Source organism: Lycorma delicatula, chromosome 4 (assembly GCF_047948215.1).
Source record: "Lycorma delicatula isolate Av1 chromosome 4, ASM4794821v1, whole genome shotgun sequence".
In the NCBI taxonomy this organism is placed as follows: Eukaryota; Metazoa; Arthropoda; class Insecta; order Hemiptera; family Fulgoridae; genus Lycorma; species Lycorma delicatula.
Genome location: NC_134458.1, coordinates 96,305,923 through 96,332,961, shown reverse-complemented (window position 1 = coordinate 96,332,961; position 27,039 = coordinate 96,305,923). Strand labels below are relative to the sequence as shown.

The 27,039-nt window shown below is 27.5% G+C and overlaps 1 protein-coding gene across 3 annotated transcripts in view; it reads left to right on the top strand.

The window, feature by feature from the left end:
- The window catches only part of Apoltp (Apolipoprotein lipid transfer particle), a 262,249-nt gene that overhangs the window by 23,117 nt on the left and 212,093 nt on the right, over nt 1-27,039 (top strand). For all 3 annotated transcript variants that reach the window (XM_075363702.1, XM_075363703.1, XM_075363701.1), the window contains exons 3-14: nt 3,808-3,852; nt 4,649-4,812; nt 7,399-7,508; nt 9,044-9,185; nt 12,611-12,763; nt 14,860-15,076; nt 18,564-18,679; nt 20,257-20,378; nt 23,715-23,852; nt 25,875-26,082; nt 26,208-26,338; nt 26,670-26,836. In XM_075363702.1, coding sequence (XP_075219817.1) covers nt 3,808-3,852; nt 4,649-4,812; nt 7,399-7,508; nt 9,044-9,185; nt 12,611-12,763; nt 14,860-15,076; nt 18,564-18,679; nt 20,257-20,378; nt 23,715-23,852; nt 25,875-26,082; nt 26,208-26,338; nt 26,670-26,836 — 1,713 coding nt within the window. The remainder of the gene's footprint in view (nt 1-3,807; nt 3,853-4,648; nt 4,813-7,398; nt 7,509-9,043; nt 9,186-12,610; nt 12,764-14,859; nt 15,077-18,563; nt 18,680-20,256; nt 20,379-23,714; nt 23,853-25,874; nt 26,083-26,207; nt 26,339-26,669; nt 26,837-27,039) is intronic.

Sequence of the window (27,039 nt, the reverse complement as noted above, 5' to 3'; positions counted from 1 at the left end):
TCCATACAAAAGCAGCTGCCTTTTATTAACGAAATTAATAAATAATCTTTTTAAAGGCCTTTAAAAAGATTATTTAAAAATTCATTGAGAGTAACATTCCCTTTCTGTAAAAAATCATTTAATTGTATTTTAAATAAATTGATGAAGATCTTATTAAAAGATCTTGGTTCGGTAATTTCTTGTTAAATTTCAGTAAGATCTTGTTAAAATGGTTTGGCAATTTATTAAAAATAACAATGCAAGCATAATAAGGCTCATTCTTGTAAGGTGAAGTATTGTGCTGAGTAATATGAAAACAGTTCTATTGTCTGGTTTGGTGGAGGTGTTATGTGGAAGCTTAGCATTTTATGAAGGTGTTTCAAAGCAAAACAGTATGGTTTGATTTTGTTGCAAACTAAACAAATTTTATCAGTCCAAGAGAACCTGTTATTTAATAAAATGCCCAGGAATTCTGCTTTTGGGGAACAGAATACTATCATTATTATTAATGGTAATTATACTCATGCATTTAGCAACGATACATCTACCTGAAAAGCATAATGCAATGTATATAATGTAATGGTTTTATCCATTTCTAAGTTTCCGAAAGTTTATATAAAAAGTTTTCAATTCAACAAGATCTATAAATTACCATCAACTTTAGACGGGTTTTGAATTGCGCAGCATTCAAATTTTATTTCTTCCGCGAATATACGGTAACTCTCAAATTCATTAAAAAGATTGTCTCATAAAACAACTATCTTCTGAAAACCATGCAAAATCTAGTGACTCAGAAAGAAACTTTTCAACTTCGGTTTTATTTCTTAGGGATGAATATGGGAAATCTTAATGTTAGTACAGTATAGTTTTTTCGGGAAGGAGGAACTGTTTGATATTTTAAGAAGATAAGGATCAGCTTGACATAATGTTCACTGGTATGTTTTAAATTAGATTATTTACTTCTATATATTTTATGTTATAAAACTATGGTGTACATTTGTTTCATAATCATATTTTGGCTAAAATGGATTGTTTTGAATTCAGTTGTCACTGGTTTTAATCCCAACTAATAATTGCTTTTTAGAGAATGCGGTAGCTGTTATTTTGTCAAGTTAACGTGAATGGTGATTGATAACGTAACCTTTAAAAAGGCTGATATTATAAATAACAAAAATTAAGAAGATACTTCTTTAACGTTCTTTTCGAGATCAGTTCTATTTGGTGATTACTGTTCTTGGCAATTCTGGATGTTTTTAAAACGCACTGAAAACAGTTTAAATTTTTTATGGCGATTATACCTCGGTTATAATTGTTTTTAAGAATGATATTCGTTGGTACTGTACTTTGGTGTGCAATTTCTTGTTTTAAAATTAGTTATTGATACGCTTTGGGTATTCTGTCGGTAATTAATTGTATACGGTTTTAGATTAATAATTAATTATTCGTTCTTAAGAATGTATTGGTAGAACTATATAACTAAGGCTACGTGACTAATGAACTATATAACTAATGAACAATGTGTTCATGTAAAACTTAAGATATCAAACACATTTTTTTTTTTTTTTTTTTTTTTAGTTTTTGAATTGTCTGCCTTAACTTGTGAAAACTCCAGTTTATTCTGTGTATAATATATGTTTATAGAAACTTAGTTATTTCATGAACATTATACTGTATTTGTTTGATCTTAAACTTTATCCAGTGTATAGAGAGTAATATTACCTCAATTCATTTTCATCCTTTTAAATTCTTTATTTACTGATATTAAAATAAAAAGTTAGTTTTGTTAGTAAAATTGATGTTTATGCAAATGTTCAAAAAAATTCATAACCATGACAACATGTCAACTGACAGTCAAATGAAATTCCAGCATCTCCAGTAACAGGGTTACTGGATTTACTTTCAGAACAAACAAATTACACAAGATCATAGAGTACTAACAAAATACACACTGAAAACACAGCAGCCTAGGAGTATACAAATTAAACCACAATGATTTTTCACTAAATACTACATTTGACAGACTATGCACATTCATCCACAGATAAAAGGAACATATTAAGGCACTATAAACAATAAAAGAATCAAATTTTGTGAATCACCTCATAGAAACAACAGACACACATATTAAGGCATTATCATAATCAAATTTTGTATGTAACACATAAAAACCCAGATTTCAACACATTTCAGTAATATAAAATTTGATAAAAATGGTAAAATATATTATTTGATCATGTATTATAAGTTTCTAATGCTTTTAAGATTGGTACCAGTAATGACATCGATACGTGTAACTCCATTAAAGAAGGTGCTGCTAATTATCTCTGAAAGGTACTAAGGTATAAACATTCCGATGTCTTGGAAGCTAGTTGTTTTATATTTAATAATTCAAAAATGTTTTCACAGTTTGTAATGATTAATGAATAATATTTTCATATAATTTTAAAGGAAGTATTTAAAAATCTTTAAATCTTAAAATGTTTTCATGTTTTTTATGCCGAATAACAAGTATTACATTTCATGTATTTATAAGTGTTAATTTTGGTCTCCACGATGTCCAGTGTTTAAAATGTTTAGATCGATGTATGAATAGACTGCAGTACATCTTACTTTAAGGTTAAAGCTAACTTTTGTTCGAAATCAAGGTTTTTCAGATACTGTTGCTGGAAGTGCTGATTTTTGTAGTATCGTGGCAAAGGTGTTTAGATTAGGTATTGAGAAATGTTTGTTTGTGATCTGAATTGTGAATTTTTGTATATTTTGAGGTGCTCAAGTGTCTAATTTTCACTCTTGTTGTTTATGTGTAAAATTTACATTTTGTCATTGATTTTTAAGCATATGTGATTTAATTCAGTAAGTTGGTTTGCAAAAGTAGATAAGTGATGAAGTAATATGCTTTTATGTATTCTTTATATTGTTGTGAAAAGCCTGCATCCTGTTTGCCCTATTTAAGTTACTGTTGGAGAAGCAATGTTTGCTAACTGGTTTACTAGCATTTTTCCTGTCACCTCTCCTATGAGTCACCTAATGGCACAAAGATGGGAATCTTCCTCAGAAATGTTACTGATATTAAAGTTAGCAACCATTTACTTCTATAAGATTATAAACTAGACCAACTTGATACTAATCAGAATGTACAGTAGTAAAAAAAGTATTAAGAGAATGTTAATAGCCTAGGAGGCATTAGTCACCATGCATCTACTAGTTTCACATCTTAATCTAGAATAATTTTAGGCCTCTTTTTAAGAAAATTACACCAGTTACTCTGTAAAGAACTTAGGCATAAACTTTCTTTGTTGAGTGGCTTTGCTGTTCTGCACCTAGTTGAGCCATCGTTAAGCTGTATGATACCTTTGTCATGATCCTAGGTAAAACATTTTTTTGGGCTGCAAGAAGTAAATATATTTAAATGTAATACAATAGTATATCTATTATTATTTTTGTATTTAAAAAGATTGTTTTGAACCTTTATAATTTTAAATTAAACTTGATAGATTTTGTAATGAAATTTTAAGGCTGAACAAATTCTACTGTGTACCTGAAGTTGGATCTTTATGAATGAGAATAAAAAAAATTACAGATATCATTTTAACTTTTTATTTATTATATTTGTGTTTGCCTTTATCTGTCTTCCATCTTCTTAGGTTGGCCTCCAGAAAATCTTAACGTTTTGATTTTCAGAAGTTACAGTTTAAATTTAGTTGTTTCTATTCTTCGAGTTACAAAATAATTTGATTATAGAGTTATGATAATTATACTACGTATAATTTTTTATAATTTTGTTTAAGATATTTTATTGCAATTAATGATAAAATTATTTTGTTATAGGTTATTTAAAAGACCCAACCAAGTGTGGGAAACCAACATGCAATGGTAAGAGACTAAGATATTTTATTATAAATTTTATTTTATTAATATGTATCTCATCTTAGTTTTATCTGGAGACTCTTCTGCTGAATTTGTGATGATGGTTTTTCAGTCACTTCTAAGGATATGATTTTGAGAAAAACTTGGAGCTACTACTTGACACTTCATAACAGTCTCAAGTATAAGTTTTCTGAATTTCTGAGCAGTACGTAATAAATTGTAAAGTATCTTCTGGTAGGAAGTCATTTTTGTTTGTTTGATGCATTTTAGAGAAAACCTTTAAGAACGTCAAGTTAAAGCCTGTAAGATTTATTTGAAGTATTGTTTATTTATTTCTTTTTTAAGTTTAAGAAGGGGTTCACTATTCTCAGAAAATTCTGTTTTTGGAATCAGTGGGTTTTCTGTTGGAATTGCTTGGAGCTAAGGTACAGCCAAAGTATAATCTCTGACAATAAAAAAATTGAATATTATAATTAATGAATGATAATAATATTCATCAAATTAAATTATCAGTAATTTTTCGTTTTACTTTGTTATGCAATATTTTGTCTATTATCGAATGTTAAGGATTTGAGTTAAGGATATTCCTTGGGAGGTTCAGAGTTCAAAACCTGGTCAAGCTTGGCATGTTACACACACTATAAAATTCATTATCATTCATCAGTAACTGTTATTGAGTGTCAGCCTATTGTTGCTGTATAATTAAACAAATAATTATTATTAATTACTACAAAAATTACTGTAATTTTTAATTCTCTTCTTATTATGAATCTTAATTATTATTATTAATATTTTGTTGCAGTGGATAAGAAGTTTGGGTTTATGCCAAACATGATCTATACTTACAAGTATACTGTCAATGTAAATACATCTTTTGATGGAGCTGATGCAGCAGCTTCATCTGGTTTGATGATTGATGCAGAGTTTGAACTACATTTCTCTTCTACATGTGAAGGAATATTACTGGTATCATGATTTATGAATTATAAGTGTAAAACATTATAGGCCCTATGAATTTCTCAAATATGGTACAATACTGTACATTCAAAGTCTGTTATAATGGAAGTTTCTATAGTTTAAAAAATCAGTGCTGTGTTGTGAATTGTTATTAAATTTAACCCGTGAAGTATATATAGTGTTTTGGAATGCAGGGATGTATTAAAATCTTCCTGTTTATTTCTAAAGCTGTGCATAACTATTAATGAATTTATTTTTATATTGGGCTGTATGTTGAATAAATGTAAAAAAATCTCCACTTCAAAATACTTTAACATATCCAGATTTATTTATCATAAATTAATTGTAATAAACAAATTAAGTTCAGATGGGGTAATATGACGCAAGTTTTTACTTACTGTAATTTCTTTGTTATTGTAATTTAGTATAATCTATGTAATATCTGAAGACGGGTCTGTAGTAAGCTATGGCATCCCCTCCACTGATGTTTACATCACTCAGTGACTTCTCATCACACCAGCAGCCAAAGTAGTGTATCCGAAAAGTCACATCAATTAATTTGCAATGATTTGCATCACATCTAATTATGACATCACTATTAGTAATAAAATATGTTCTGGTAATTTGTTATTATAAATAAAATTATTTATGTCTAATATTTTGTTCAAGATGTATTTATTTATTTATTTATGCAATTTATTTATTTATTTATGATGCAATTTATTTATTTATTTATTTATTGAAAGTATATGTTTTCTTTTTACAAGTATGTTAAACTAAGGTTTTGCTATAAATAAACAGTAACAATGACATAATACAAAGTATATGAAATGAGTTGCTTATTTATTATAGGCTATAATTTAATGATTTTCGTTGGTATGGCATAGATATTTACAAAAACTATTTTTTAATAGCACATACGTATCACTTTTGTTGCAACCAGTATCACCCGTTACACATGCCAGGTTATAGGAGCGAGGTAGAGAGGCAAATAGAGGCAGCTTGGAGGGAGGAACCGCCTTTAGATTTTACTTATACCATAGTAAATATAATAGAACAGTAAATTCATTATAATATAGGAGTTTTCCATCTTGCACATCCAGAATATAAAATAGCAGTAGACTAGCACTGAATTAGTATTGAAGCATTCTGCACCAGTTGAACATTTTATTGAAGAAATGCCAGAAAAATTTGATTTAATGAAGGAATATATTTAATGGTCATTATAATTATGTAGTAGAATACATCCGTGACTTAATATTTGGGATTCAACACTGTTAACAAAGGTGGTACAAAGTTGATTAGCAGTGGTCATCTACCTTACTTTGTTTACTGATGGGTGGCTTCATCAGGAAGAAAGAGAGTTTTTGTAACAGTTCATAGAAGTAGCTAAAAGTGATGTGGTTGAAAGAGATTAAGAATTAGATATACTGTTTTATGATGTACTATGATACTTTTTCATTGTTGCAGTTCAAGTTAATATGACATATATTATCATAATAGCTGTAAATTTGGAATATAAAATTTAAATCTTACAAAAAAAAAAAATAAAAAATCCACTGCCAAAGATGTTAATTGTCAGTTTTATAAGAAATTTGTTGATGTAAACATATTTGATGCAAATTTTTAATCCACAATGTTTTTTAGATAAAGAAAAGAAATTAATAACATTCACTTTCTTTTTTGATTATTGTTTGTACGGCTTGTCATAAATTAAATAAAAAATCCTGTATCTTTTTCAGTCAGATGAAATCAATATTAAAATTTTTCCTGATAGAAAGTGATGTAGAGGATCAACTTATTATTTATCTTTACTTAGCTTTCTCATAGATGATTCCTTTGTTCTAAAAGCTAAAGGCATAACAAAACATTCCATGACAAAGGAAATAATCATTTTATATGGTACTCTGAAGACATTCAGCATTTATCTTGTTCTTTGCTATTATTGGAGAGCAGATATAACGATCTCTAGTGAAAGACACTCATTTGACAGTCTACTTCTATTTATCATCCAATTGTTGTTAATTAAACTCTCATCAAAATTGTTGTCAAATTATTTGTAAAAAAAAAAAGAAAAATTTTGAATAAGATCAACTGCCATGGTCATTAGTCACCAGTGAATGCCAATGCTTATAGCAAGGCTGGACCTGGTGTAATTTAAATTTACTTATTTATGAAAAGTGGTTTATTAAATTTGGTTTAAGCTGTTGTCATTTTACCTTACTTTACTTACATCTTTCAGTTTCCAGGGTGTTACTCTGAAATATTCCAGGTGTTGTGGAATCACCAGGTTGCAGAAGATAAAGTTTACCTTTTTATCCAGGATCTAAAATACTGTTATAATGGCTGTGGTTAGCCAATCTCATCAATAATAACTGAAAATATTTTGTTAGGTTAAAATTGATGGTAACTGAAAAACCTTTATTTGTAGCAGACTTATTCGTAAGCCAAAGAAACTATATGGAACTCAGTATTATTACATGTTATCACTGTTCTATGAATTTATTGATTTTATTCCAATGATCTGGTGTTTATTTTGACAATATTATTATGTGTTGTATATACTTTTATTTATGTGTTCATAATTTTTTTTAGGTTAAGCAAGCCACTTTTGCTGATAATGATGATAATTTCAGCAGTGAAAATGATGGTACTAGTGAAGATTCATCTTTATTTTCTAATGCAGTTATGGAGTTTCCACTGAGGTATAAAGTCTACTTATGTTATTAATTTACATATATTTCTTCAATTTAAATATTTAATGCATTTGTCCCACAACACAGTTTTATAGATAGTGGTACAGACAAATGTAATTGTCATGTCATAAGCTTAATCAATAAAATTAAGATTAATTAATTATCTAACAATAAATTAAATAATTATGAAATTAATTAATTATCATTACTTTATTAATTATAAATTATTATGTACAATTATCTATCATTAATATTTATTATATAAAATACAATAAGTTATGTTACATTTAGTAAATTTGATGTAAAATGCACAAAAATTAAAAATAAAGTAATACAATATCCAACACAATATTATATTGTAGATGCATCTTTGTGTATTATGTTTTGTTTTATAACTTCTAGCCTATATATATATATATATATATATATATATATCTTTAACAGGTTGAGTGCTACACTGTATTTTGGTTAAATTTATCTCTCAACTTTTTTTGGTTATAAATAGTACAAAAACCACAATAATAATACTTTACATATTTCTGATTAATTGTTACTTTAAAATAAATTCAAATATTTAAAAAAAAAAACATTCAGGCAAAAATGACCCAAAATTTTTTTTTTTGAATAATCAGTCTTGGATTTGTTCCCCAAGAGATAAATATGTCTCTCATAGCACTCAGCCTGTTAAACTGAGAGTGATGCTTGGATACTTGCTGATAACCACCTAACACACTCTATACAAAATTGTAATTATATTTTATATAAAAATTGAAAGGTCTCCTTGATAAAGTATAAGTAAGTCCTTGGTCAAATATAGTTCAGAATTACTGATGTACTTTGCCAAAGTCATGGAGTCTTGGAAGTACTTCAATTTTTGATTAAAAGTTTTTTCTGTAAGTCTGTGTCTCTTTTGTTTATGTTTCCTTGTATAATGTACTGTCTCTCTAATGTTTGTCATATGTTTATCATATAAATAATCTAGTTTATTTGGTGAGTTTTGTAAAGGAATTGAAAGAAAATAAAGAAGATTTCATTACTTTTGGATAAGTCCAGAATGTGCTCAAACATGTTATCAACAGAATTTGGTTTACAGGCCTTTAGTGTTGTCTAAAGTATGTTTTATTCTGTATAGAATAACTGGTAATGTTCAAGTGTCTAATAAATTGGAGGTGGATATCTTGATGGTAAAGTCTAGATGAAGTACTCTTGAGTAAGAAATGAGTGCTTAAAAACTATGATAAGCAATGTAATTACCGCAAAGAAAACAGTATGAACACATCATTAGTAATCACATAGAGAAGAAAAATTATCATTAGAGATTGTAACAACATGATATGAAGCCAACTAACTGCCTCTGTGACTATATCTAACAAAAATTTATTAAATAGAAAAAAAGTCAAGTTGTAGATGAAGTGCTCTTATTGAGCGTTATTATAATATTCTTGTTTGTTTAAAAAGTTTAATTTTCTGATAAATTTTGCTGTTTTGAAATGTTTTAGTATGTTCATTTGTGTATTATTATAGACTAAAATTCTTGATTACAGATTTTACTTTGATTCTGGGATAGTAAAAGAAGTTTGCCCACATAGTAACGAAAGTAGCTGGGTTCTAAATTTCAAGAAGGGTATACTTTCGGCTTTACAAAATAGTATGAAACGTCTTGATATGGATCATAAAGATCTAGAAGTAAGTTAATTTACATTTTGTATTCTATGAGGGTTATCAATTTTTTAACTGTGGTTTCTTTGTTTAATTTTTGCCATTATTCTCTTTATTTTTTCTCTGTTAGTGTATAGGTAATGTTAAAAATTGTTGCAGATGTTGCTTTAATGTTGCAAAGTATTAAAACAACAAACTATTTTTTTTGCACGATAAAAAATCATAAACAATATTAATGCTTTTTTGACACATATTTATTATTATCAGTACAAAGCTGTCTAAACTGGTGACTTATTATTAAGTACTTCACTTAGTAATGGCAGACTGTTAGGTGCAAATTGGTTAAAAGAAAAAAAATATTAACAAATAAATCATATAAACTGTGTCTCTTTTTAAATTGAGTTCTTACAATAGAAATAGTACAATTTTGTTGTTGAGTTTTGAATAATGGTATATTAAAAAAGTTTATATAGAAATTAAAAATTAAAAGGTGGATTATGAAATCTCAATGCTGAGCTAATAATAAGGCAGTCATGTCAAGAAAAACCCCAGAAAAGTAATAATGATAGTAATAATGACACAAAACTTATGCTTCAAATATTTATGAAAGATGCGTTGTATGTGGCCATTAAATTTGAACATCTGCTTAGTTTAAATTTTATACAGTTTGTCATTAACAATAAATAATGTATACAGATTGGAAGTTTTGAATAGACTGGTTGTCTATAAAATATAATTTTATTTAAATGCTAAAAAAAACAGTCGAATAAAAACAAACTTTCTGTTAAATCTGCTCCTTTTACAATTTATTTTTGCACACCTTGGCTACAGTAATTTGTTTTTTTCCCTACAGTTCAAATTAGACATTCATGATAGCTATTTAAAAAACTGACAATTTTAAACAATATCTAAAAGTTTGAATTTTGATATCCATAATTTACTATGGTTTAAAAGTTAAATTTGTTTTTAAAAATCAATTACATTACACTTTTTTAAAAGTAAAAATCTAAAAAAAATATTTACCTTTGAGCTAGTTTTTTCTCTTAAGCTTTATTTTGTTTAAAGAAACTATAGTCAGTTTTGAACAATATCTAATATGCATTGTGTTTTGTACATTGTGATCGGTTGTCTGTTTTTATTCATTAGTGTAAATGTCTAGAAAATAAATCTTTTGTACTATAATTGTTTGAAATCAATCAAATTGATTTTAAAACTATTCTTAGATTTATAGGGGGAATGCAAATGGTAATGTAGAGGCTTTCTTAGAAGAGAACAAAGTCTTAAACCTAATCATAAAGTGTTTTCCTGAGAACAGTTAATGGATTACTTGTGCTTAAGTTTTTACCAACCAACCTGTTCCTTTAAATTTATTGCTGTATTTGTCTTCTTTTCAGCTCTTCTTTTCAGCTTCTCTATTATCCTCTAATTTACTATCCTTATCATATTTAATTGAATATTGAACTTTTGGTAGGTGGATGTTTAGAATAATTTTTTAAATTATTTCCTACAGATATGTTTTGTGGTAGAGACTTGAATCATCTATTGTATATTTCTGTGGAATAATGCAAAAAGGATGAACCTAGAGTTCTTGTAAGATTTGCTAGTTACTAATTATTGTTAATAAATATTTTACAAGAAACTATTTTAACTGGCAAATTTTTCATTCTTGCCAAGAGATCTTTTATATCAACTAATAAATTATTTAATTTGTAAGTAGCTTAATGTTATTTTTAATTTGACCTTACTATCATCCTGCTGCTGAGAATGATTTAACATTAATATAGAATGATTATAATTTTTATAATTATTTTATTTTGTGCTGTAAAATACAACGAATGTCTGATAAGCAAGTATGACTTTTTGTTAGTTGTATGTTGGATGTATTGATTGTTTTTCATATATGTCTCATATTAAGATGGACATATATGTCTCATATTTTAAATAGAATTTTCTTTTCATAAATATAACATAGAATTATTATATTTTCAATTACTAGTGGTTTGCATTGCATTGTTCAAGTGAAGATTGGGATGCCTCTGTTTGTAAAAAAATGAACACTTTCTGATTATGTGAAAGCAAATGATTTTCATTTGAACATACCATACTGTAGAACGTACCATATTGTAATGTATAATTAGAGATCACTGACCTATGTACACTAGTGATTTCTAAAATGGATACTAATGCCCTCCTCCTGATTGAAGATATTTGATGACAAGAGGACTGTTAAGAAGGAGACAGCTTTATTTACAGTAGAGCTATTTAAAATTAAAATGTAGTATCTTTAACTTAAATATGTTGGTTATTTTAACAAATAATTGTAACTAAATCAACAAAAGATTCATTTTGATTTCAAATACCACTAAAATAAAATGAGTTTTTCAGACAAAAAAAAAAAAAATTTATATTTCAAACCTGTATAAAAGATCCTTATGAACAAAAAAGTATTTCTTTATCTCCAGTTGTTGAGAAATAGGTACAAGGATTAAGCATGCATGTATTGATGTGTAAATGTTCCAACACCTTTAACCAATACTTAACCTACTTATTTGGTTATACTCAGGTGTTTTATTGTTTAAAAGCAAGTGCTTAGTTAATATTTTGTCTCATTTTTCAACTACCAGGTTAGGGGCGATTTGGAAAATTTGAAAATCATTAACATGGACTAAGAAAATAACTCAGCAATTGCGACTCTTCCGGAGTAGGGGTCGCATTGCTCCCTCCTCATAGTCAGTGCCCCGTTGTGATGTATTCCTGCTAGCCTATGAAGCGTTAGCACCGAAAGGACTTCAGTAGACGGTCTGAAGGGGAATTACGTCGGGAGGACAGGCTTCATAAGCCTAGCCTTCCGCGGTCGGCCCATAAAATGGGTTCGATAACGCTGGTTCAACAACGGATTGGAATGCAACTAAATCCGTCATAAATTCACTAAATAATAATAAACAAAACTTAAAAAATTAGATCCGCCATTTAAAATAACCCTTTTAAAAAAACAAGCTCGATTAGAATCATCCAGCAGCAAGGGACTCTCTCCAGGTTCTGCGATAAGTAGGGAGAAATAAACTCCTGTCAACTTTGCATTCCATTCCATTCCAGGACTAAGAAACAGGAAAAAATGCTGAATCTGTAAGAGCCACTGCTACATTTTGTTCCCTATAGTATTTGTGTATTAGGATTAGAAAACTAGATTTTATCTGATAAACATTTGAGCTCCAGGTTGAGTGTTTTGTGCAGTCACTGAATAGGAAACAAAATTTTTAGATAGAACCACTGAAAGAGTCATCTCCACCAAACGACACTAATACTAAGGGCACAATATTTCTTCCATCTCTATCAAGGTCTAGTAACTGTTCAGTGAAGTTATAGTTTTTTTTTTAAAATTGTAATTCATTAATTTTAGTTGTGGTACCTGCTAAGATTATTATTATATTATTTGTTTATATTTTCTATAGGTGGATGTAAATGGTTATTGTAATACAAACTATTTGTTTGATTCTGTTAATGGAACAACATTATTGATAACAAAAAGCAAAGACATGAGCAGTTGTACCAAGAGATATGCTTTACATTCAGTTATACCTACATCAACGTATGCGTTTCAGTCAGTATGTATTTCACTTTGTATAAATTTTCTGCTAATTTTGGAATTTTGCTTTGGTTAATTTTTTGTTACTGGAGTTAAAAAAATTCAGGTTCTTGGAACCTGACTGTAGAATTAGCTTATTTTTAAGCTGTTGCTTGAGATAATATTTATTTTTATATATATTTTGTCATCATCATCTGACTGTTTTGGTGGTACAGTTTTCCATTCCTTTCATTTCTGAACTGTTCTTTTAACTTTAATACATTTGTTACATTGTGTATTTTAATTTGTTTGTTTGTATGTTCTAATCTTTATTTCCTCTTATAGTTTTTATCTTTTCACTTCTTTGTGTTTGTGAATCAGTTATCCTCAACTACTCTAATGTATGACTCTACATTCTACCTGTAAGAATTCTCATGACCTTAATAAATCTTTAATTTGATTAAATATTGTTTACTTTTGAACTTTATCTAGTCACCAGATTCTGATATTTTTCTAAACACCAGAGTTAAAAATTTTTGTTCTTGCTTTTCTGGCTTTTGTACTGAATGACAGTTAACAGTCAGTCCAGGTTTTGCTGTAGTAAAATTATACATTCTATACAAATGTAAAGCAAATTTTCTACAAAAAAAAGGTTTTTTTTTAACATGCACTCAAATATGTGGGCAGGATGGATGCACTCCTATGCTATGGCCACAATTCTATTGTCTACAGTATTTCCATTGAATTTGGTGGGGATCAGCGAGTTTTAGATGTTTTTTTGTTAAAATATAGCAAACAAAACCATCTCAATTATAATACATTTTGTTTCTAGTAATTTCTATTGTGTAATTTTTTCTGTAAATTGTGAAATCTGTAAACTGTAAATCTGTCTAAGTTGTGAAGATTTGGTTTTTTTTCACAACTAAGACATTTACTGAACATGATGTATCATTTTCACACACTTTATTCATTTATAACTTCATCATCATTCATGTTCCTTATTTATCTATAAATCTCTTGTAGGTGATCTTTTAAAAACAGAAGTCATTTCCTATGTCACATTTGGCATGTAGCTTTTTACTCTTTCACTCACTTTAAATTCTCAAATAAACATTTAATAATGCTCAGGTAAACATTTAAAAATGCTCAATATGTTTCATCACAAAACTTGGCTCGAACTGAGCTGATATAACTGTGAATCGACTGATTTATATCATTGGCGGGAATTCACCTGCAAAAGTCATATTTACAAATCTTTCTTTCTGTATTGCCTTTTAAAGTAAACAATGATAAAATACATGCAATGAAACTTTTTAAAAATATAAAGATGAAAACATCACTGTTTATGCTAAAATTAAAGAATAATCTTGATAAAACACCATAAATCTTTAAAAAATATTTAATGTGTATAATTTTATATCTCAGACTATTTAACATGTTTGTGAGTTGCCAACCCAGTGATTTTTTTATAATTTTCAAATCAATAATAAAGTTACTTATTTATATATACCTGAATTTTTTGTACTATATAAAAGGAAATTATTCAATAAAAATTGAAAATATTTTCATGTAGATAATTGTTTTTTTAAATGTTGTTTCATTTTTTAAAAAGATTTTAAATTCAAAACTGCTTGTTAAAAAATCCAATTTCATCAATAAACTGCTTTATTTGTAATATTATAAACATTATACTCTACACCAATAAAGAATACTAATATTTAGTAATTCAGTTTAATATATAAATAATAAAAAAAAAAAGTTATAAGTTCATTGATGAAATTTGAGATAAAAATATTGGAATTTTACTATTGATGGATTATTTGTAATTGGACCAGGTTGTGCGTTGGAAAATGAAATAATTCTTTGTTCTGATAAAATATCAGAATTTCCAACCGAATACAGAAAATGGTAAATGGGTGTACAATTTATACTCCTAACACCTCCTAGCTTGATAGTATGTATCTGTCTAATAAAGGCTATAAATAAAAACAAATACTCTACGCATGGTGGCAACCTGGGTTACACTGATAAATTTGAACATAGCATGGAAATGGAATTGTAAGTGTTAAAATATAATCCGTTTATATATTCTTGCTGAAATGTGTTTTAGTTTTTCATTTATTTTTTATTTTAAAGGAATATCATCGGTGGAGCCCTCTTTTGTCAAAACTTGATTGTAAACAGTACATTGATCATAAAGTGTACACTGAAATTAGTTGTAGAGAAGAACATTCTTTTGAACCCTTTTACAATCAGTCATCAGAAAAATTATCAATGACAACTGTAGATCAAAACATAGTTCTTATTAATGAAGATAGTGCGTCATATAGTTCCAGTGATAATACATTAAAAGGTGATCTTTTTTTTATTATATTATTAAAGAATAACTAATTATTAAATACTAAAAAGTATTTAATATTAGATATTTTTTACCAGTTGTTGGTATGCTTAATCTTAAGGTGAAACTCAGATGTCATATTTGAATTTGACAATGAATTTCACAGTACATTAATTATTTATTCCTTCTGATTTCATATAAATCATTAGTATTTTTTTACACTGTACAACTCTACCATTAGTTTGCAAAAATGCATTGTGTTCTTGTAGAAAACACTATGTTTGCATTATAATAAATAATTGTAGTGAAAATTTCATTTTTTTATTTTAAATACTTGTGAGCAAATGTCAATAACCATGATGGTGTATTTATATAACAGTATAGTTAGCAGTTATGAAATTGTTGATCTGCTCTGTATAAGTTTGGTTTCTGAGTACTATTAGAATTTTTCAGATGCGCCACTAAATATGTTGCTTGTGTAACTAACTATTGTATCTTTTTAAAAAAAATTTTTTATTAAAAATGAAATGCTGTTAGAATCTGTAATTACTTCTGAAAAAAAAATACAAAAAACAAATTACATTATTTCTTTTTGTCATCCTTGGTTTATTAACCTGTTCAGTGTTCAGGAATTGGAAAAGTCAAAATGGAGAAAAGTTTTTTCTTTTTATTAAAGTTTATAAAAAATTTTCTGTCGTAAAACTTCTTTGAATAATGATTTTTGAAGTCTGAAAACTGAAAAAAATTCTGTTTAACCAAATCATAAGGTATAGTAAAATATGGGAATTGATTCTTTCATTAAAGAATACGTTTTTCATTTTGTAAAGAATATTGTCAGAAGAGAGAGCAAGTGAAGGTTACTGGGAGGAAGGTGATTTGAATCTTTTAGCTTCTCTTGTGAAAAATATTAAATTCAGTTAGATGATTTTTATTTAAAAATAACTAAGTATATCTATAATTTATAATTATAATAAAAAAAATTAGTTGTTAGCTGTAATTTATGCTAAATACATCTGGATGTTATAGCAGGTATAAAATCGGTTAATACAGGTTAACCTGTATTGTAATACATAATACAATGTTTAACACTGACACCTAGTAGATTGGTAGTACTTTGCTAGTATAACCAATTAAATTTTTATAAAGGTGTATGTTACAAAGGAGTGGGTAAAAATAAGACAGTAGTACACTGTAGCAAGTATTTTAAAACATTTATTAATATTATTAACAAAGAAATATTTAGTTGGAAATAAGTAATTAAATATGAATCTGACTATAAGAAATATATTAAATTATAAATAATTTGATTTAAAATCAACTTATATTATCTTTTTAGTTGTATAAATTTAACTAAATAAAATTTATATTGTTAATGAGTACTAAAACAATTACATCCTGACAACAGAATATATTTATAAAAGATTATATTTATAAAAATTAGTCTTTAAAAGATAATTATGTAGAACAGCATTCTGTTTTTATATTGTAATGTGTTTAGTAATTATATTTGTTTATAATTAACCAGTATTGTTGAACATTGTTACTATTTTCAATTTTCTGGAGTAGTTAAAAATAAATGAACAAAAACATGTAACATTTATATTATTGTTTTCGATTTCTATTACAAGATTAGAAACCTGCAGTTTTTATTTAAAATTTTTTAAAATTTCAAATTGTTTTTCAAACAATCAAGAAATTAGGAGAATAGTTAATAATACAATACATTAATTAAGGAGATAAGTGACTAGAAAACGTACTATTTATTCAATGACAATGAAACTAATGCTACTTTTCGCTGTAATCCCTGGCTACATTTAGGCACTTGTTCCATGTTTCTGTGAGCTTTCTTATTCCAGTTGTAAAGAATTGTTCACTTAGATATCTGAGTTATTCTTTAACCATATTCTTGATCTGCACACTGTTTCCGAACTTGGTGCCACATAAAAACTCTGAGAGGACAAACAAAAAAAAATCTGATGGTGCAAGATCTGGTATGTAAGGTAGATGTGGCAATACCTACTGACCTAACTTTGGAATATCTTTCTATGTCTTTTGAGCGGTATGGAGGCAGAATTATCATGAAGAATTAGGCCTTTTGAGAGAGTACTAGGACGTTTCCTCCTTTCTAGCACGTTGCAGTAGTACTTGCTGTTGATTATACATTGTTCTTCCAAATAATCACAATAAATTGGGCCTTAATAGTTCCAAAATACCATTAGTATAATTTTACCATTATACATGTAGATTTTTAATTTTTTTTTTTGGTGAGCATACTTGGATATTTCCATTCCATACTGTGACGTTTGGATTCTGGCTCAAAATAATGAATCCAAGTGTCATCACAACCTTATCATGGTTAGTGGAATGGACAGTGTCAATATTCACAGTAAAAATTTCAGCGACCTCCCAAATTTTGTGAATTTGATCATTAATACAATTTTTCAAAGTGTGAGTTGAAAGTTCCCCCAATTTTCTGCCATGATGAAAATTGGTTATATTTGTCTGCCTTAGTTAAACTGTAAAATCCACTTATAAAAATTTGCTCAGTTAATACACTTTTTACCATTAATTTCTGCAAATGAATTTCAATTGTAAATCTTATCAAAGTCTTATTTTAAAATTCTTTTATGTGTAGGATGTGTGTTTTACATGAAAAAATAAATTCTATCCCAAAGCAAATCATTACAATTAATAAATATATTAAAAAATATATATATATGAATTCAGTTCAATTTCTTTAATTATCACATTCAATGTTTTTACTAAATATGACAGTTCTATATTTATTAAAATATAAGTATAATAGATAAAAATGTAATAATTGCAGGTCAAGTTTTTAAGTGATTGTGGAATTTAAACCTGGAGTAAAAGAAATCTGCTGTTTTAAGAAATTAAAAATTAATGGAAACACTAGGTATTGTAATCTTGGGTTGTTACTGTTGTAAGGAAAAAATATTTACTGATAAACACAACTAGGAGTAAAAAGGTTTACCTTGAGTAACTGCATATTATGCATGAATTGAACACATTCAAGGACTACTCGACAACAAACTCAACCTTTGCAGATCATCTCATTGAAGCTGAATTTATAATACTAACATCAATAAGTAAATTAAAAAAAGAGTAAAAATAAAACCCATAAACCCAACATGATCATACGATGTACAGTATGAAATTTACAAACACTGAACATTTCAGTAATACTTACAATTGCTTGTTTTTATGGAAATACATCAATCAACAGAACATTATCAACAATAACAGTGTTTTTAAAAAGATTTTCATTTAAGAAAATGAAAATTTTCTTTAATTATAACTTAAAATTTTTAAATTATAAATCATATAATTTAAGGAAATGAAAGTAGGACAGATTAAATTATTAAATTATCTTCTTTTTTATATGATTGACAGGTGTACTCATTTATAAGCATTTTAAAAATTCAATTAAACTTGTATTTTTATTATATTTGTAATTTTAATGTGTAAATTATATTTTTTTCAGATATTATTACTAGGAGGGAATCACTGTTGTTTGATCATCATTCGTCTTTAAATTTAGATCCTAAATATTTACAGGAAGCTGAAAATTATTTAAAAGAAATGTGTAAATTAGACCGAGTAAGTAATTTAGATTTTTAATTCTCATTTTATGAAAATTTTCCTAAAATTTCCATTTTATAATTGTTTTTTTAGAAAATTTTAAATTTTATCTTTTAATCAATGCATATCTCATTTAACGCTTATCTCAACAAAAAACTGTAGCTAAAATATACCTTATCATGTAACTGGGTAAAAAGTTGATTTTGCTGTATTTTAATCATGATGGTTGGCAGTGAAAATTGTTTAACTATAAACATCTGAAGCAGCTAACCAAACTGAATCTAATAATAAAATGTCTATAACAAAAAAATTAAATTATCATTTCTTTTCAGTCATTTTTGTGTCCATCTTCAGTTGCTGAAGATGGACCACAAGAGAATTTTATTAAGTAATGTTTTTTTTACAAATGTGCTTTTGATTTAGTTTGGTTTGTTGTTTAAAAAGTATAATTTTAAATAGAAATCTGTGTATTGTGTACTCCTATGATAGATAGTACCTCAATTTTTGTTTAGTTCTAGTCAATTATATCTATATTAGTTTTAATTTACACAGAATTACAGACAGTTTGTATATAGTTGTATAATGCTAGCTATTCTTTCCCAAGTTGGTAGAAACTGTCTTCATAATAACCAGAACGAATACTTTATGGATCAATACATTTTTTAAATACAGAAAGAGATAATAATTTATGTTATGCATTGTGATAAATTTATCATACCTTCATTTATCATGCATAGTCTTCTTAATTCATGCTGTTGAGCAGGAACTGTTCTAGTTTAATATCTTGATCTTGATATTAAAAAAATTGAGTTACCACCTGTAGCGGTAACTCAATCTTTTTAATGGAACTAGAGGATTAGCGTACAATTTGTAGTACTTGGCCTTCTCATGGAAAGTTTTATTGAGAAATGGACATTTATGGAAAACTGATGGATTCATTTTATATGGTGACATTAACATATTTGGTATTCATCTTTTCTGTCAAGACTGTAAGTTACTGATACTCATTAAATATTTGTTTGCATGAGTCACACACATTACAATAAATGGTAAAAAACTACCATTTATTTAATCAGAAGTGCTTCAGTAATCACCAGCAGCCCAAACCTGGTATTACAGCAATATAGATACTGAATCCTGTTTGTAGTAACTAAAATTAGACAAAAATTGGTGGTTTAGAGAAAAATTATAATTGCTATTTTATAAACTTGTTATAAGCTGTACTTGTTATATTAAATTTGTCTGGTTTTGTGTGAGTATAGTTATTTAGCTTATTATTACAAAGTATAGTATAGCGTATGAATTATATGGATTAAGTCATAATGGCGTTTTAGGACCTTATCTACTTTGAATGAGTGAGAATCAGATTGATAATAATTCTTGTTTGCTATAGCAATAATTTTTCAAGTTTAACTTTGAAAAAAAATGGTGTCAACTTTTATTATAGTAGTATACTTCATATATTTATAAGTTTTAGAGTACTATTTTTTGTTTTACTTTTTTTAAATTGTATGTTAACTTCTTTAATATAACTTGAATATACTTTTTTATAAATTTGTTAAATTCAGTATTAATAAAAAAATGTTCATTTACAGGAGGAATTTAATATTGCTATTTTGGAAGATTATAATAAATTAATCACTGCTGCAAGGCAGTTGTCTTATGAAAACCTAAGTCAGCTTGTAAAGTGGTCATCTACTGTTTGTAGTACAGGAAAGTAAGTGTGTTGCTCTACCACCTTGCATACAATATTTGTTTTTCATTTTTTATTTTATAAAAATAAGAAAGGTTTTAATCTGTATTTATGATGTTTTTTTTTATGTCCTGTGATTTGAATGTTTATACATACATATCTAAAATTATGTAGAGGTATTATGTAGGGGTATGTAGAGGTAATGCAGTACATTACATTATAAAATCTGTGTGTTCTACTTCTCTTTATCACTTTATTACTTATTCCATTCTTTAACCAACAGCTTGCATGCTGTATGGAAAACCAGTATTAGTTATATCTCATACACTAATAAAAAAATAAAGGTTTGTTAAGGTAACTTGAAAACACTACTTGTCTGGTTGATCATTACTGAAAGAACTTAAATTGTTAAGTTGTTAAATTTGATAGTTGTTTTGGTAGATGGTCTCTAAATGATTTGATTAACTTCTGGTATGTTTGATGAGAAAAACATTTTTCTCTGTAGTAAGAAATAAAATGGTCACATCCAGAAGGATAAATCATCTCTTATCCCCTTTCATGACCAATTCTTTACATTCTTGAACTTACTTGTAATCCTTTGTTTTTACTCATTTTGAAAATGTTGCGTAATCTTGGACATAGTCAAACTTTTTTCCTTCCTGATTGTAACTTCTAATTTTTTAAGAAATTAGAAGTCAGAAGAAATAAGAGTTATTGGCCTTACCAATGATAAATTAAAGTGGACTTGCATTAAAAATTCCAAATCCCAAATCAAAAATGTTATATATATATATATATATATATATATATATATATATATATATATAACATTTATATATAAAATAAATATATAGAAACTAAAAATCTAGAAAACATAAACTCCAATAACCACAACACTTAAACAATATAACTCAATGCCAACTAGAATGATAATAAATTTAAAATGTCATGCAACAATGTTTATAAATACTGTCAAGACTGTTCTTGACAGTATTAGACACACCTCTCTTTCTGCTTCTGTCAGCATTAATGTTCTGTAAGCATTTCTGTAACGTTCCATAAATTGCTTTTTAAAAGATCTCTTAGTTTTCCCAATATTTATTTTATTACATTCATCACATTTAATTTTATATATTCCTTTTAAATCTTCTGTATCACTTTTATTATTTTTATTATTCCTTAAATATTTTACAATATGGCCGACCATTTGTTGTATAGGCATAATATTACTAACTATAAAAATAATTTAGAAATTTTGTAAATTTGTAACAGAAGTTAAAGAATGAGTGTACTTGAGAAATGCTATATTTATAAATTTAAACAGAAGTATGAAATGATTAATCAGCAGATTGTTTTTGAAGGTGATAAATTAATTAAAGACATAGTTGGTTTGTAGCAGTTGGCAACTTTGTTTATGAACATTGTTATGTGATGTTTTAAATTTATTAATCATTCCAGTTGGCATTGCCTTATATTGTTCAAGTTCTGTGATTATTGGGGTTTATGTTTTCTAAAGTTTTTGTTTGATGTAATTTTGGAATTTATTACCGACTAATGATGCGGGATTCTGTGAAAGTTGAATTTTGGTATTTCTTAGATTCTGTTACTGTGTTTGGTGGTTATTTTGTTGCTATTTTAGTTATTTGGCACAGTGGTCAGTATGTCTATGAATATTTTGAATTTCCACAAGCTTTTATATATATATATATATATATATATATATATATATATATATATAATATTTTGAATATTCAAATAATTCATAACATATTGACCATTGTGTTAATCAAATTTAATATTATATGAAATATTAACCACCAAAACACAGTAATTAGGTGAGTTTAACTTACCATATTAATTTCCAATGACTCGTTTTCACAGTATTCCAAATCATTGTCAATTTGTATCTATTACATTAAAACAAAACATATTATTTTAATTGTTTGTCATTTTATTCAAAATTATGCTGTCCAATACTGGACAGCAAAATTTACATGTATATTCAAAATGTCAAAATATAAAACATAATTTTGAATAAATGATAAACAATATTAAAAGAATATGTTTTAATGTAATAAAGAATCTTCTTTGTTGCTGTGTTTTGGTGGTTGAGTTGAGTTTGTTCTTTTATCATAACTGAATTTTTATTAAGTTATTATTAAATAAAAATTGTGACCTTGTGTGTTAGAGATAAAAAATGTATATATTCGCTATATCTTTTAATATTTAAAAATTCTACTTCAGCACACAAATCTTTTTAACTATAAACCTTGATTTTAGTTGTCAAACAATGGTTTTTTCTTGTATTGTTTTGCTCAGTAACTTTTGTAGGTAGCTCAAACTTTCAGATATCAAAATGAGGAGCAAAGTTCTTACAGCAGTAAGTTTTCTCCATCCTCCATAAAATTTTATATTTACAATAGTTAATTTTCCACTTAATGAAGTTCAGGCACTTACAATGAAATGATGAAAAATTTATATTTCATTCATTTATTATTTTTAAGTAATGATGATTAGAATCATTTTACTACTATTTTTATTTCTTTTAATAAATTTTAATTGGCACCAGTTGGGGTATATCCATTAGCTGTTAAAAGTATTAAATGATAACAATATGGTTGAAATTACACCTAGTGTGTTTTTAACTTTGGTTATCTACTGGAACTAATTTATTAGACTTGGTTTCAGCCATTGGTACTTTATAATTGTTTCTTACACTTCATTTTTTAGGATGCTCTGAGATGTTCCAGGTTGTAAGGACTCCCAAGACCATCAGGTTGTAAGGATGCAGTTTACTAATCAAATTGTGTTATTATTTATTTATTCACTAATTGGATATACTTCCAAACAGTTATTAGTAAAACTTATGGTGTAAAGCTTTTATTGAACGGGTGTAAAAGTAAAAGTTGTTGATATTCCATGAAAATTTTTTTGGCAATTTTACATGTTTTTCATTGTCTGTTTAGTTTTGTGTTTGATTTTCTTGTTTAGAGTGATCTAGTTCTACTTTTTGCTATACTTAATTTTTATTATTAGTTTTAATGAGATTTTGTTTTTAAATTAGTAGACTCTACTGCATTGTTACATACATTGGTATATGTGTATGTATTTTCAATTACTATCATTGCTGTAATTATATGTTGGTATTGAATTTGTAGCTGATGTTGCCACTAATCTGTAATTGGGGTAGTATTACGTCTAAATAAATGTATTTGTTATCTCGTTTTTATGAAAAATTTATAATAGAAAGTTTTTGTTTTATATATATTTAGTTCTGCATCATGAAAATTTGACTGTGTGATTAATCTTTTGGTATGAAGTAATGTAATAATTAAATTTATACTTTTCTTTTTTTTTCAGCAAGCATTTGTTTCAAGCTTTGCCTCACCTACAGACAAGTGCAGCTATAAGAGTTATGAAAGATATTATTATGACTGATAACAAAATACCTTCAGCAGTTACCCATGAATGGCTAATAGGAATGGCCTTGTTTAGAAGGTAATTGTGTTTGATTCAATAAATAAATTTGTATCATTAAAAGTTTTCCTCACTGCATAGGGATTATTAACTAAAAATGGGCATTTTATTTATCTAATGCATCATAAATATTTTTATGCTCTACGTTTTTTTCACTTTTTCAGTTTTAACTCTTTGCAACCTGTACATTAGGTAACTGATTGGCTATTTGCTGTGCCTTCTCTTCATTTGGATTATTAACTAACTGGTTGTAGAACAATTTTCAAATGAGCTGTCTGAGTTAATATTGCTGTCAGTACAAAGTAAAGCAGTTTGGTTCAGAGAAGTATAGTATTAAGGAATAAAAAGACTTGTCTTTTTGTTAAAATTTTTATTTACATCATGTATTATCAGTTTTTTAGAGGGCAGAGTCTATTAAATTACACATGCACGCACACCCCCGCGATCGCGCACACACTCACGCACACGCACACACAATGACATAGGGGAGTGTACCCATTTTTGAATGAAAATTATAAAGTTAATTTAACACCAAACTTTATTATTTTTTTGTAAAATATATGGTCATTTAGTGTCATTAATGTCAATTACCAGCAGGTAGATTTGCTGTATAGATGAAACTCTTCATGATGAACACAATGCACTCATCTGAGTGAAAAGGCAAATTTTAACCTAAATGGGTTCATCAGCCAGAAAAACCTCAGGTATTGGACTCCAGAAAGTCCAAGACAACTTATGATCTTTGCATTCACCCTGTGTGACAGTGTAATGTGCGATATCCAAGCATAACATTATCTATTTCTATTATTTTTGAAGAGGAAGGTTAAGTGATAACAGTGAATTCTAGTCATTACACGCACTTTATAAACACCTTTTTTCTGCTATAACTATGATGAAATTGTAACAAAATGTGTGGCTCCAACAAAATGGGGTTACAGCCCAAACCACCAGACATTCCATGAACATCCTGTTGGAGTTGTTTACTGGTCATTTGATTTCCAAATTTAGAGATGTGCCTTGGCCTCCTTGATCTCCCAACCTTAGTATTTGTCAATCAGATAAATACTAAGTCAGTATTTGACTTCTTTCTGTCAATCAGGTTATTGTGTTGGGGTTGGTTATTGTTCCATCGCTTTCTATCCATGGTCATGGTCATGGTGCATTTCAAAATAGGTAACCTGACAGTGGAAATATGGGGGTATAACGTTTTGTTAAAAAATTATAATTTTTTGTTTATATGTTCATGTAATTATGCCATTAGATAGTGTTCAAGCATGTCCAAGTAATGACAGATACAGTTAAAAAAAGAGAAAGGATTATTTATTTTAAAGCCTAAATAATATCTACCTTTAGTGAATTTCATACATGTTCTACTACCTCATGTGGATTGTCTATATCAATAAATTGCATTTATTGACCAAGGACACTTTCCTTAGAATCAAAACTGTCCTTGGTCAATAAATGCAATTCTGCGAAGGAAATCTTCATCCTCCTCCATTGTGCTAATCACCAGTCAATTTATGTTTTTTTTTCTTTTTTATTTGCTCTCTTGTGTATCTGAACTGCTTAAATTACATGTTTTTCTTTAAAATTTTCATACCGTATCATTGGGAAGTTCTGAGATCATTTGTTTTGTAATTCAGTAGTGGGTAATCAATATTCATGAACCACAAATAACATTAAACATGCACTGTACCTCTATACTTTTTATGAAGACTATTCAGATTTCAATGTAAATGTTTGCCTCATGTGGTATCTTGTAGATGCGTTGTGTGTTTAATGGATCAGGTTGTACAAAAGGATTTACTGCATTCAGTGCCTTATAATAAGATGCATTAAATTTGTTTCTTGATAATTAAATGTTATACATATTAAATAATTAATAATCAATAATAATCATATATAATAAGTACATTAATGAATAGAAAATGTTAATTTTTTTAACTTAATTTTTATACTTTTATGATGCATTAAGTAGTAGGAGAAATAAATAATATGTAGCCATAATAACTTATTAGCTTGCCTTATTTGTTTTTATTGCAGACATGATGCAGAGACAATAAATACAGTTTCATCCATACTTTATGAGAAACCTGATAAGGAAACACAGTTATCAGTGTCTGCTATGATATATTCTTACTGTAGAGCACCTGGTGCTGATTGTGAAAACAATGTTATTGTTAACGACATGATTTCATTTTTGGAAGTTCAAGTAAAAAATACTTGTTACAGTTATAAAGAATTTAAAAAGGTAATTTTAAACGTATATTAGTTAATGTTGCTTTAAAAGTATAGTGTATAGATAGATAATGTTTTAATTTGCTGTGCTTAGAAATATTTATTTATATAACATAGATTTTATTATTTTTTTTGCAGGGAATAGTTGGATTGAAAGCATTAGGTAATGCTGGTATTTTTACTAATAGCATATCAGAAATTTTGAATACATGTATACTGAAAGATTCTTTACCGATGGATGTTAGAGTAGCAGCTGTAGAAGCATACAGGTGTGGAACTATGTCATATATTTTTTGAAAATAATAAATACTCTTGTCAGTTGTTATTACGAAGCTTATAATAATAAATGCATGGAAGTACTCTACAAATCGATAAATGCTTAATATAGTGAATCAACGTATATTAATTCAGTGTCAGATATGAAGATTTTTACATATATATGCTGCTGAGTAAATAATATTTTGGTTATATAAAAATAAATTATTAAGGGATGAGTGGTATTTTGCAATTTTTAAGAAAATATAAATGTTGTGCTTGCATGTAGCATTTGCTTTTATTTGTTTACATCATTAAATTGTGAAATAATTTTTTTATTTGTAGGCGTTTTAGCTGCAATAATGATAGAAATCTACTTCTGAATGTCTACCTAAATCAAACTTATGATTCAGAATTGAGAATTCCAGCATATTTAGAAGTTATGAAATGCCCAACTCATAATATAATAAAGGCCGTGAAGGAGTTGCTGGTAAAAGAAGAAGTCAATCAAGGTGCGCTAAAACCAACCATTTATGTTCGTATATTGTTAATGAACTAAAATTTTCCAGTTTCTAAAAGTTTACTTTGAATTTCCTCCTTAGTCCGATATATAAGTTCCTGATAGTTCTCAACTCTTTCTGGTTAATTAAAAGTAAAATGTTTTCTGAGATTGTAATAAAAACCTGTACACTGTGTTAAAAGAATTATTTTTTGG